The 12,043-nt window shown below is 51.3% G+C and overlaps 2 protein-coding genes across 2 annotated transcripts in view; one reads left to right on the top strand and one right to left on the bottom strand.

Annotated features, from left to right (window-relative positions):
* Positions 1-12,043, top strand: part of SND1 (staphylococcal nuclease and tudor domain containing 1) — a 445,319-nt gene that overhangs the window by 379,072 nt on the left and 54,204 nt on the right. The window lies entirely within an intron of this gene.
* On the bottom strand, positions 202-4,732 carry LRRC4 (leucine rich repeat containing 4). Its single transcript, XM_055283892.2, has 2 exons — positions 4,049-4,732; positions 202-3,876 (listed from the first exon to the last, which is right to left on the bottom strand). Exon 2 carries the CDS (start codon positions 3,774-3,776, stop codon positions 1,815-1,817), a length of 1,962 nt encoding a protein of 653 aa, XP_055139867.1. The 5' UTR covers positions 3,777-3,876; positions 4,049-4,732; the 3' UTR covers positions 202-1,814.

The raw sequence follows: 12,043 nt of genomic DNA on the forward strand, positions 1-12,043 counted from the left end.
GAATCGGGGTGCTTTTATTTAAGCTAAGGAAAGGTTGACAGCTTTAGCATTTTCCCATACTTGAAAATAATTTAACATTTGTCTTTCCCCCATCATACCTCTACCCTCCCCTCCCCGCTTTTTTATTAAATAGAAATGATTGGCTCATAAGAATCTATAGGTTCAGGGTCTTATTCAATTTAACCCTTTGGGGACATTGAATTAAAAATTCAACAATATTTATTAAAATACAAAAATACACTTTTCTCACATTACAATCAGTGTTCTTTTGTTGGCAATTCCCCACCCCCACCCATACCACCCCCTTTCAAATCTGAACCCCTTATTTCCTTTTAAAGCTAAAATAATAACTGAAAGAAGTTACATCATTAAATGGACCAGAATAACAGAGATCTCTGCCTTCCCCACCCATGCCCACCCTTTCTCTTCCACCTTCTCCTGAGGTGGCCTGGGAGAGGGAAGCTTCCCCTCAGTGTGCTCCATTCAACAGGACCCCATGTGGAACTCCATGTGTGCATGCGTTGTCACTTGTAACTGTGGATCTCACAGCTTTTTTGTGAACCATCCTGGTTGGGAAAGGCTTCATTACTTTACATGATTAGCCTGTACCCTTTTTCGTCTCTCCCTTTTCTTTGCTACTCATGTTCTGCCCCCACCCCATCACCACAACCAGTTGACATCCGCTGTAATAATCCCTAATGAATCAGCATTTAGAAGAGTCACCAAATCACAAGCATGAGAAAAGCTTCCACTCCCAAGCTCCCCAATTCAGGCTTCTCCTCCCTCTCCACCTTAAAACAAACAAAATCTTTTTTAAAAATCATAAAATGCCATCGTCTACAATCATGTGTCAGATTCCAGGAACAACAGGTGGACATGGCACAATGCTAATTTATGGCCTCCTGTGAATACATTCTCTCTGCTTTACCCTACCTTCCCACCCCCCTGCTGCTGCACCCCTTCAGGGGCCTCCTCCTCCTCCTGGGAAACCCTGAATAGACACATGCCTTGCAGAGTGGGTTAAGCCCAACTGCAGGAATCTGGTGCAATGTGAAAGCATTAGACTGAGAGCTACGCCAGCTCCCGTCCTTCTCTGCTCCTTCCTAAGCATTCTGTCAGGCAAGGCACATGTGTGTCCCAGTGCACAGACCCCCAAGACTTGTGCACATGGACAAAGACTCAGCCCCTTTATGGGTTCGTTTGAATTTTGGTGGTTTTCCTGCTTAAAATACATGTACAGATCTATCTTCCCCTTAGCCTCTGAAGAAAAATATTATTGCCACTAACATTTTGGCACAGTACAAATTCATGGTGCTTTTTTTTTTTTTGTATTTTTTTAATAAGATAATTCTGCAAAGACAGCTCTCGGCTTAAGAAAGATGTCTGTAGAAATGGATATTCCTGTGTCCTATGAAGCATCTTCTAAAAAATGACAGATTCAGTCTATCCCTCTTGCCCCCTCAGCAGCCCACATCCTACCTCTTTAGGGATGTTTGTTGTTTTAGTTTATTTTATCTCAGCAATTTCAACCTTATACCAGAAATCCCTTCTGGCAGCATAGCAAGTTAACTTGTGGCTTGTACCCCACAACGTTCCCAGGATTCCCCCCACCCCCTTTAAATAGAACTTACAAGTTAGAAAATATTTTTGTTTTGACTTTTTGTTTTTAAATTTTAATATAATCTGTTTTTTTAACCAGCCCATAGATTTAATATATAAGCATATACAAGAAAAAGTCTCTCCCCACTCTGTACAAAAGTTGCTGTCTTTGTGTGCATTCTATTGCATTTTATAAGTTTTTTGGGGGAGGGGAGTCATATTTGAGTTTCCTGTACCTTGTCCTTGGTATGGGTCTGAATTATATAAGGTTCAGAGATAGTGGTGACTGTGGGGTGCAGAGAGTTCCCCAGGCTGTTTTCTGTCCAGTGGGCCCCATGTGCTGGTTTGTAGGTGTTGTAGTTAATATGGTCATGAATTGTGGGCAGCACTACTGCCCCCTCACCTGATACACCGGACGGAGCTGCTGTTGCTGCTGCGGATGTTGCTGCTGGGATGTCTTCGTCCACCTGGATAATCTCAACAGTCCGGGCAGCTGTGACTGTACTCCGCTGCTGGTGCCGCTTACGAAGTTTATAGAAGACAATCAACATGGCGGCAGCTAGCAGAGTCACTGCCACAAAGCAGCCAATGATGATCTTGGTGGTCTTCATGACTTCATCCAGGCTGGTCTGCATCTTGTCAGTGGTGTCTGTCGCGGGTACTGCCACCTGCTTGGGCACACGGGTGGTCTGAATGAGCACCGTGGTAGAGGTGGTATATGCCGGCTGGTAACCAGTGGACGTGGTAGGAACAGGCTTGTACTTTCGCGTTGTGTCCTCAGGCGAGATCTCCGTGGTCTCCACTGTTACTGTGGTGAAGAAGCTGTAGTTGGAGGTGTTGAGCTCAGCCGTGCTCACATTGAGGTAGGCCGAGGCGTTGGAGTTGCCTGCCACATTGGTCACCATGCATGTGTACACCCCAGTGTCTGAAAGCAGCACGTGGGAAAAGTTCAAGGTGCCGTCGTTGAGGACAGAGATCCTTGGGTGGCGGGAGGCGTGGCTGAGCACTGTCCCATTGGGCAGCAACCACTTCACGGAGGACATAGGGGGAGTCCGACACTTAAGCTCTGCCATCCGACCCTCAGAAATGTTGAGGTCTCGAGGTGCATCCATGATGAAGGGGGCAGAGCACTGGAAGGAGGCCTGGTCCACCTCCACGAGGTAGCGGCCTCGCATGTGCATGGGAGCATGACAGCGGCCACAGCAGGTGGAATTGGTGGGTATATACTCTCGAAGCCACCAGGCTAGCCACAGAATGTCACAATCACAGTTCCAAGGATTATGGTGTAGGTGCAACTCCACCAGGTACCTCAGTGGGGTAAAGAGGTCATGGGGCAAAGAAGAGAGGTTATTGTGGGCCAAGTTGAGTTCCACAAGTGAAGCCAGCCCGTCAAAAGCATTCCGCTCAATCAGGCTGACCTGTGAGTTCATGACCCAGAGCTTCTTGAGGGAGCTCAGGCCATGGAAGGAGCCAGGCCTGATCTCAGGGAAGTGGTTCCCTGACATCTCCAGCTCCTCCAGCCCCACCAGGGGGGTGAGATTGGGCATGTCTTTAATGTTGCACATGCCCAAGTTCAGGTACTTGAGGTTGAACAGCCCCTCAAAAGCTCCCTCAGAGATATACTCCAGCTTCTTGAGCTCCCCCAAGTCCAGGCGCATGAGGGAGGGCACCCGGTTGAAGGCGTAAGAGGGGATGCTTTCGATGGGGTTGTTGCGAAGCCAGAGCTCCCGCAGCTTGGACAGGTATTCAAAGGCTCCGCTAGGGATGACTGTAAGCCAGTTGTCGAACAGTTCCAGGGTGTTGAGGCTGGCCAGGCCGTTGAAGGCCCCCACCTCAATCTGCCGGATGGAGTTCCTGCCCAACTGCAGGACCTCCAGGTGGTGGAGGTGGCGGAAGGTGTCGGCCTGGATCATCTGGATGTTGTTCTCCATGAGGTTGAGGTACCGGGTGTTCGAGGGAATACCCTGCGGGACCTCGGAGAGGCCCCGGCGCGTGCACACCACCTTGCTGAACTGGTTACTGCACGAGCAGACGGAGGGGCAGTTCTGGGGCCCGGCTGAGGCGGCAGCAGCGATGGCTGCACACAGAATCCACACTTGCGCCGTGAGGTAGACGACCGGGAGCAGGATGGCATTCCAGGTGTGGTGGTGCACAGTTACCTGCCACAAGAGCTTCATGGTGTGGCACGTTCATAATTCACCATCGCCTGGGATTTTGGCTCGGAAAGGAGAACCAGCCCTACCCCGGCTTAAGTGAGCTAGGAGCTCCTCTTTCCATCTGGAGAAGGAGGTGGGGAGGGGGCGATTAGAAAGACGGAGCGGATCGGCCGAAAAAAATCCTGCCAAACTCGAGCGGCCCCTCGTCTCCCAACCCACCCTCAAGGCAAGCCCTCCGAAAGCTACGACTCTCCCACACTGCAACCGTCCCCACCCAGTTCGCCGTCACCTACCTCGGAAGGAAGGCAGGAAAGCACTGGCGTGGTGTCCTTAAGCTTTCTCCACGGGAGCTGGGCACCTCGTTCCCATTCCGACTTCTTAGTTTTAATTAACAAAAGGGGGAAGTGGTGGGGGCGGGGAGGGCAGAGGGGAGGGGAGGGGAGGGGAGGGAAGGGGTGGGGGAGACAAAATGGCCTCTAGTAAATCCGGAGCCGAAGCCGGCGAAGCCGCGGAGTTGAGGCGCGCCTGGGAGAGCCAAGGCCTGGCGGGCTATGCAGGTGCATGCCCCCCCCTCCGCCCGAGGAGCGGCGCCACCAGCGCTTCCCGGCTTTGTCCTTGGACCCTGGCACCGGCTCGCTCCAGCCGCGGGGGAAGGCGCTTCATCGCAAAGTGCGCTCCGGCGGCCCCGGCCCGCTCTCCGGGCCGCCGCCGGAGGGAGTGCGGGGGCGCCCCGAAGCCGCCCAGGCCGCACTCGCTTGATGCTGCGCTCCCTCTCCCGGCGTTGGCCGCTCCGGGCCGGCGGCAGCTGATTGCGGTCGTGAGCTCGCCGGGCGGCGAGAGTTAAGAGGAGGTGTTCGCGGCGCCTTCGCCCTCCCCAGACACACACCCCCTTTCTCCTCGCCTCTTCTCGGAAGGTGGAAGAGACAAAAACGGGGGTCAGTTCTCCAGTCCGCCGGCTGCCGGCGCGCAGGGCGGCGATCCGTCCGGCCCCCGAGGACCAGCGGCGTGGCGGCTGCGCCCGGACCCGGTCCGCCGGCCGGAGGAGCGCGCGGCGCCCGCGGTCGCGCCCGCACCGCAGGCCCCTTCAGAGAGTCCGGGGGCGGGCGCGGGTCCGGCGGCGGCGGCCGCAGCCCCCGGCGGCGCGCAACCGCCCGTCGCCGCCCGCCGCTGCCCGGCCCCCGGCGCGCCGCCGGCTCCGGCTTTGTGCGGAGGGAGCGAGTTCGCGGCTTCGGCTCCCGGCGCCCTCAGTGGCCGCGCCGCCAGCGGACTGCTGCAGCGGCGTGAGCAGCGGGGGTCGCGGCTGCGGGAAACGCTCCGGAGCCCGGGAACATAGTCTCCGCTGGCTAGCGGCGGCGGCGGCGGCGGCAGCAGCGGGGCCCCTGCGCGCGGCGCCCACCGTCTCCTCCTCGCGCCGGGCTCGCGGTGTTGCAGGCGGCAGCCACGCAGACTGCTCTCTCATCCTTTTGTCCTTCAGTCAGAACGTGAATGTACTGCTGACGCATACTGTTCTGGGAGAAGATTAGCGTGATGCAGTGCTCTTATGTATTAGCGCCGCTCCCCCTCCGCCGCCTGCCTCGCGGGGTTAACGCCGGCGCCGGCCGGCGCCGCGCAGCCCCGCGCCTCCGGCCGCCAGTCTTCCTCCTTCCTTCCTCCTCTCTTCCTCTCTCCCCCTCCCCCCTCCCCCCTCCCCGGGCCGCTTCCTCCCCGCCCCCTCTAGACTAGCGGAGCGGGGCCAGGGCGAGCGGGCGAGCGAGCCGGAGTGAGCGTCAAGTGAGGGGCCGCGCGCAAGTCGCAGGCGTTCGCAGCTATTTTGGGCCGGTCGGAGGGAGCAGTTGGGTGGCCGCTGATAGGCTGGAGCGGCGCGGGGCTGCGGCGGGAGAGCCCGCGCCGGCCCCCGCCCTCCGGCCCGCACCCAGGGCCCTCTGGCTCTGAAGAGCGGGGATCAGGGGCCCAGCGGCGCGCGGCGGGGATGCTGCATTTAGCCTGCCTCTCGCCCGGCCCGCGTCATCCTCACCCCCGCTGACTGCTGACGGGGCGCCTCGCCGCGCCGCCCGGGCCGCAGACTCGCGCTCGGAGTTCGGAACTGCGTGGTGGGGACTCGGGGGACAGCGGCGGGGGCCACGAGGCTCCCAGGACCGAGAGCCCGGGCTTCGCTGCTGCACTGCCGCCGGCCCCTCCTTCGCTCTGCCTCACCTCTCCTGTGCTCTCACTGGGGCTTTAAATGAGAGTTTCCCTAATGAGGGTTGCGGGGGCGGGAAACAGTGGCAGGAATGACCAAGTGCGATGAGCTGGGGAATGACAACCTGGGACAGCACAGAGGCCGGCAGGAAGGATTGAGGTGAACTCCCGGAGCCCACGACACAGCCCGTTCATTCACGGAGCTGCAGCCGCGGCTTCTCAGTCTTCGCTGGCTGGAGTCGCCCCTTGCTCCCCGCTGTCCCCAGAGAACTGGGGGAAGGGAGGCGGGCGGCTGAGCCCCCTACCCTGTGAGCTCTCCAGCCCTTCCTTGGCTAGGACTCTGAGAAGAACTGCGTAGCAGCCAGGGGTAGCGGTTGGGAGTGGGGGTGGAATTCTTGCTCCTATTTCTGGTAGGAGACCTTAAGGCATTTGACACACTAGTGTAGGAGAACAGGACTAGGTCAGCTTTTTCCCACCCGCCCTGAAAAAAGACTGCCTCTTTCTCTGCCGACTGTGGGTGGGGCAATCTGTAGCTGAGTCCTGGGAAGCCGGTCCAGTAGAATATAGCGTGGCTTAATGTCCCTTCCCTTCAAGAGCTGCCTCCAGACTCCTCATCCCCCACCCCTCTCCCCGTGTGATTTCTGGCAGGCTCGCTTGATAAACCCGCATCACCTGCGCGTGGGCTGTTGCTTAAGAACGAGGAGGTCCCAGATTTCTCAGCTCTCTGGTTTCTACCACACCCATTTCTGAGTATTGGCTTTTGTCCAGTAACCTGAACCTCTTTAAATACGCCATGGAATACTTGAAGTCCTGGAAACGGTTCCTTTGTAGGCAAGTTGGAGTCCCCATTCTTTACCAAGACCTTTCTGTTACCATTTGCTGTCAAATAATAACCTTGATAGTTTCTATTTATTGAACCCTTACTCTGTATTCCACTGCAGTCCTATTATTTATTTTATATGAGTCAAACATGTTGCCTAGGGTCACTAGTAAGTGATAGTGGATTTGAGCCTCAGCATGTCTCAGATGTCAAGAAACTTGGATGTGGAAGTGATTCCCCAAAGTATTCTCCTAGTGGGATGAGAACTCAGGTTTCATTCATCCACTTCAACAGTCATTTACTGGGATGCTTATCTACTATGTACCATCCACCATACCAAAAACTTATATCTGTTCTTGTTTAATCTTCATTTACCCAGTGAAAGTAATTGCCACACTTGTCTCCATTTCACAGATGAAGGCGCTTAGAGCTCAGGCGGGCAAATAACTTGCCCAAGGTCACACACTAGAAAGTAACAGAGCCAGCCTTTCCATCCAGCCTTCAAACCCTGAGTCTGATGTTTTCATCACTAACAAGAATGCCTGCTGTGTCTACTCTGCATAGAGTAAATGGTGGAGACAAGTGGAGGGGGGAGGAGAGAAAGACTGTAGGAAAGTTCAGTGAAGGATGTGTCAGAGAAGATGAAGGGTAGGAGACGGGCTGAGAAAATGAATTCTCATCAAGAAAAAGAATGAGGGAGACATGGAGGTAAATCAAACCCTGATACTAATTCCATCTGGGCCCCTTAGCAGCTCTTTTTATGTCTTGACTGAAACCCCATCCGCATATCCTTAGTCTCAAGCAGGACACTACCGTCTAGTAGACTCAAATGTGAACCTAGCTTGACAGGACTGTGGAGGACACTCAGACTTTCTGGTGAGAGGTTCTGCTCCTTTATAGCTGGCACGGACCTAGTAGAGTCGTCTATTGCCCGAGGAGACCCCTGGCGAGGGTCTAGATGGCAACGATTAAGTATGACTATCCCTCCTTCCTCAGGCAACAGGGGCTCTGCCTGGGCTGGTCCCCTGCTACTGTAGGCAAATTCAAACCCTGTCTGTTCAGCTCCAGGCTCCACAAATGAAAGCTGCTGCCCCACACTATAAAGGTAGATGAAAGTGGGGGCCAACCTGGGTCAGACCAGTACTTAGTAATGAGGTTGTCTCTCAGTAAGTATTTGTGACTGCCATCCATGAAGGTGACTATGCCCAAGCTCTGTCGAGCTCTACACCAGGCTTCTTTGCCCCCTGTAAGCCAGCTGGGCCAGGAAAGCACCATTGAACCTGCTAACTGGACTACAGAGGAGGCTGTGGGGCTGTCGTTGCACACAGCCCTTCTGAGCTAAAAGTGGGACTGCAGCTTCTCATTTTGGTAACCCAAGTACCATCTAGCCATGGCATCTTGCTCCTCACCGCCCGTGGCTCTGACTGCTTCTTGGATTTGGAATGGTGCCACCAAAGAATAAGAAGGGAAGAAGGCTACTTAAACCCTAAGAGGAAGAGACACTGGATTCAGATTGTTTTCACTTGCAGTTTCACACAGGGAGACTGCTGTGATAATGCCAGAGAGAGCTTAAAAAGCCAGCAGTGATTGGGCAAGGCCTGTGTCCGCAGCCTGGTATTGTAGAATGAGCCCTGTGCTAAGATTGGGATACCTGAGTTCTAGTCCCCTTTCTGCCACTGATTAGACATGTGACAAATCTTAAAATAGCTCTAAACATCAGTTTTTCCATTTATAAAATCAAGGAAATGGATTAGAAAGTTTCTTACCACTCTCTTAGTCCATGATTCCTGCCCCATCTCAGGTATGTAGCTCTGTGAAGAAGGTTGATCCTTTAGGACTGTAGCCAAGTCTTGGAAACGGGCCACAAAGTTAAGCGAGAATGCTTTCTTCATTTAATCTAGAGATCCACAGTGCCGGAGCAGAGCAAATCGGACTGTGTTTTCCCAGCTACTAAAAAGACACGTAGATCACAGAATGTTAAACTAAAATGGACCTTGGAGATATCTGGATTTAACCTCTCACTTTGCAGATGTCACTGATAAAGCTCAGAGAGGCAGAGTGACTTACCTAAAGCTACATGACTGATTAGTATCAGAGTCTGTCCTTTCCAACCTCAGTTCCTCAGTCAAAGTGACAATGTATGGCTAATTGGCATTTAAACCTGGGCCTTGAACATATTTCCAAATGCCTGTCTAATGTGGGCTTATATGCCAGTGCAACTATGCTTTGCTGGATTGGGATAAAGAAGAGTCTTAAATAGCACCAGTCTGCACTTCCTAGTGACTTTGGGTCCCCAATAGAAAATGACAGAAATGGTCATCTAGAGGACCCAGGACTCTCCCACCCAGCCAGGATAATTGGGTTCCTTAGTAAAGCCCAGGGCTAGACCACTCCCTAACCTGATATGCATCCCTGAGGCATTATCCTGAGCAGCCACTAGATGTCCATAATGCCTCATAGGGTGTTCCAGGAGTGAGCGGGGTATGGTTTTGCCACCAAATAGGCTTTGGGGCCTCTTTTAAGGGTTGGTCCATCAGTGGCAGGAACAGAACAGGAGCAAAGACATAAAAGGAATTTGGGAAACTAGAAAGAAAAAAGTAGTATGGAAATTGCCCTCCACAAAGGGAAGGAAAGATATCAGTTGGTGAATCAGTAATAATAAAAAGTAGGAATGGTCTACATGGAAATAGTGACTGCCTTCTTTCCAAGGTAATGAACACATTGTGTGTGTGTGTGTGTGTGTGTCTTAGTTCCACCCACGTGTGCAAACACCTATCAGGGACAACTAGCCACGAATTTTCTGTTTAATAAGTAAAATCAGAATTGCAAAGGGAAGGTTATTTTTCTTGCCTGTGATCCCATAGTGAGGCTGGCTGTGCCATTACTACCCACAGTCATAAAGGGAATGGATTTTATTCCTGGAGCCTGATGATTCAAGGCAAGACAGCTGTTCTAGAGTTACCCACTCTTCTGAGTGTGCTTAGAATCCACTGTTCTTTTCCCCCAAGGACTCAGCTCTTTAAGGAAGTCAGAAGGGAGTGGACCATAAAGGATAAAAAAGCGTTCTCCCTCCAGGTCCCATCAAGAGCAATTTTTAAAAACCTTGGCTAAGAAAAGACACAGTGCTTAGTACAAACGGTAAAGAGATAGAATGGAGAGGCCTTTCCCTCTTCTCTAAGACTAAGTTTCTAGGGCTTACAGTTTCTTTGTGGGCTGTCAGGCTCGAGTGATGGGGCAAACCTCCCAGCTAGCACTCTGCCTCCTCTTTTGGAATAGTTTGCACGTGGTCTAGCCACAGTCACTTACGTGTTCAAATTGAAAAGAGAGGTTCAGCCAGGAGCCCTGAAAATGCACTTCTGTAGGTACACTGGCCCATTCCAGGCCCTTGTGGCTTTTCGTCTTTAATTGCCTATGTATAGCAGTAATAATGGTTTTAATAGCAACATTTACTGCAGCGTTGATAGGTACTTGGTACTGCGTTAAGTTACACATCTTTGCTCCTCACAACAGCTCTGTGAGACGGGTACCATCAGATTTCCCCATTTTGCAGATGAATTTAAGAAGTGTTCTCAGGATCACAGAACTGACTACTAATGAGTGATTAAATTTTTTTCTTGAGGCTGCCATAACAAATCACCACATAGTTGGTGATTTAAAGCAGAAATATATTCTCTCACAGTTCTGGAGGCTAAAAGTTCAAAATCTGGCAGGGCTGCACTCCCTCCAGAGGCCCTAGGGGAGAATCATTCCTTGCCTCTTGCCCCTGCCAGCTTCTGGTGGCTGTCAGCCTTCCTTGATTTATAGCTGTATCACTTCAGTCTCTGCCTCCATGGCCACATTGCATTCTCCTTTTCTGTCTGCCTGTCTCCTCTTTGTGACTTACAAGGACACCTGTCATTGGATTTAGGGCCTACCTGGATAATCCAGGATGATCTCCTTATCTCAAGATCCTTAATTTAAATGGGTCTTTGCAGACATCATTTTCAAATAGGTTAACCGTCACAGGGTTCTGGGAATGAGGCTGTACCCCTATTTTTCTAGGGGTTCATTCAGCCCATTACAGTGATAGAGCCAGGTTTCAGTCTCAGTACAGAGCCCAAACTCAACCACTGTGATGCTGTGATGTGCCATTTAAGATGAAGGGGAAAGGGACAATGCATCTGACAACCAGCAGGTGACTCTTCCCTATACCTGTGCCTGTGAAGGGTAGGGGAGCCAAGCAGGAGCTGTGTGGCTGTTGGGTCTTCCCACTGGGAAGGGAGAGAGTCTCTCAATCAGGAAACATCACATGAGCCAAGAGAAGGGGGCAGGCTGACAAGACACAATCAGGAGAAATCTGTCTCTTATTTTCTGTTTCTTTCTGATTCCATTCTTAATGATTTTCTCACTTTCTCTTTACATTGTCTCTAGATTTTATCCCAAAGATATTGGAACACTTAAGCATTTACCAGTAGTAACACCAAAAGTACCTCCTGGCATTGCCACCAAATTTGGCTCTGCTGTATCTAAGTCTTAGAAATTTTGAGCTTCATGTTCATTGGAGACTAAGGGATACCTCCAGATCAGGGCCAGCAGGTACAGATGTGGAACTGAGAGCTATGAATAGAGTGGCTTTTCAGGTATCTGAAACATAAATGTGATCATTAATCCATGCCTACGCTTACAATTAGCCTCTTCACAGACACACAGTGTATGCTTAAAATTATTCAGATTTTCGTTGGAGAAGACCCAAAACAATATTTTTTCCCAAATGGACTAATACAAAATTTGCCACATAAAAGCACATGCGTGTCTGTGTGTGTGCATGCTAGTGGGCATTATGGTGTACTGGTGGATGCAGAGCATCTCTCGAGTCAGACAGACCTGAGTCTAAACCCCAGTTCTGCCTCTTACATACCGCGTATATATAGGTTAGTTGTTTAAGCCTCAGATTCTTCACGTGTAAAGTGGGATTAATAACTTATTTCATGCTATTGTTGAACTAGAAGCAAGTAAAGGAAATCACAATCTCAGCAAATAGTAATGGTCGTAGCATCTATTATTTTCTAATATGGAAACCGGTATAGAAGAGGCTGTCTTGTTCAAAGTCAGTTATTGAGGGGATTCTTTTCTTCTAGATACCTGCTTTTGTTATTGCACCTAATTTATAACTTTGAATTCTTCGTTTAAGGTATGAAATGTTTTTCATTATTTGTTTTTAACAGTTACTGAGTTGGTTTTTTTTTTTTTTTTTTTGAGGTAATTTTAGACTTATAGACAGGTCAAAAATAGTACCGAGTTCCCATATGTG

The sequence above is a fragment of the Symphalangus syndactylus genome, chromosome 6 (genome assembly GCF_028878055.3).
Source record: "Symphalangus syndactylus isolate Jambi chromosome 6, NHGRI_mSymSyn1-v2.1_pri, whole genome shotgun sequence".
NCBI lineage: Eukaryota > Metazoa > Chordata > Mammalia > Primates > Hylobatidae > Symphalangus > Symphalangus syndactylus.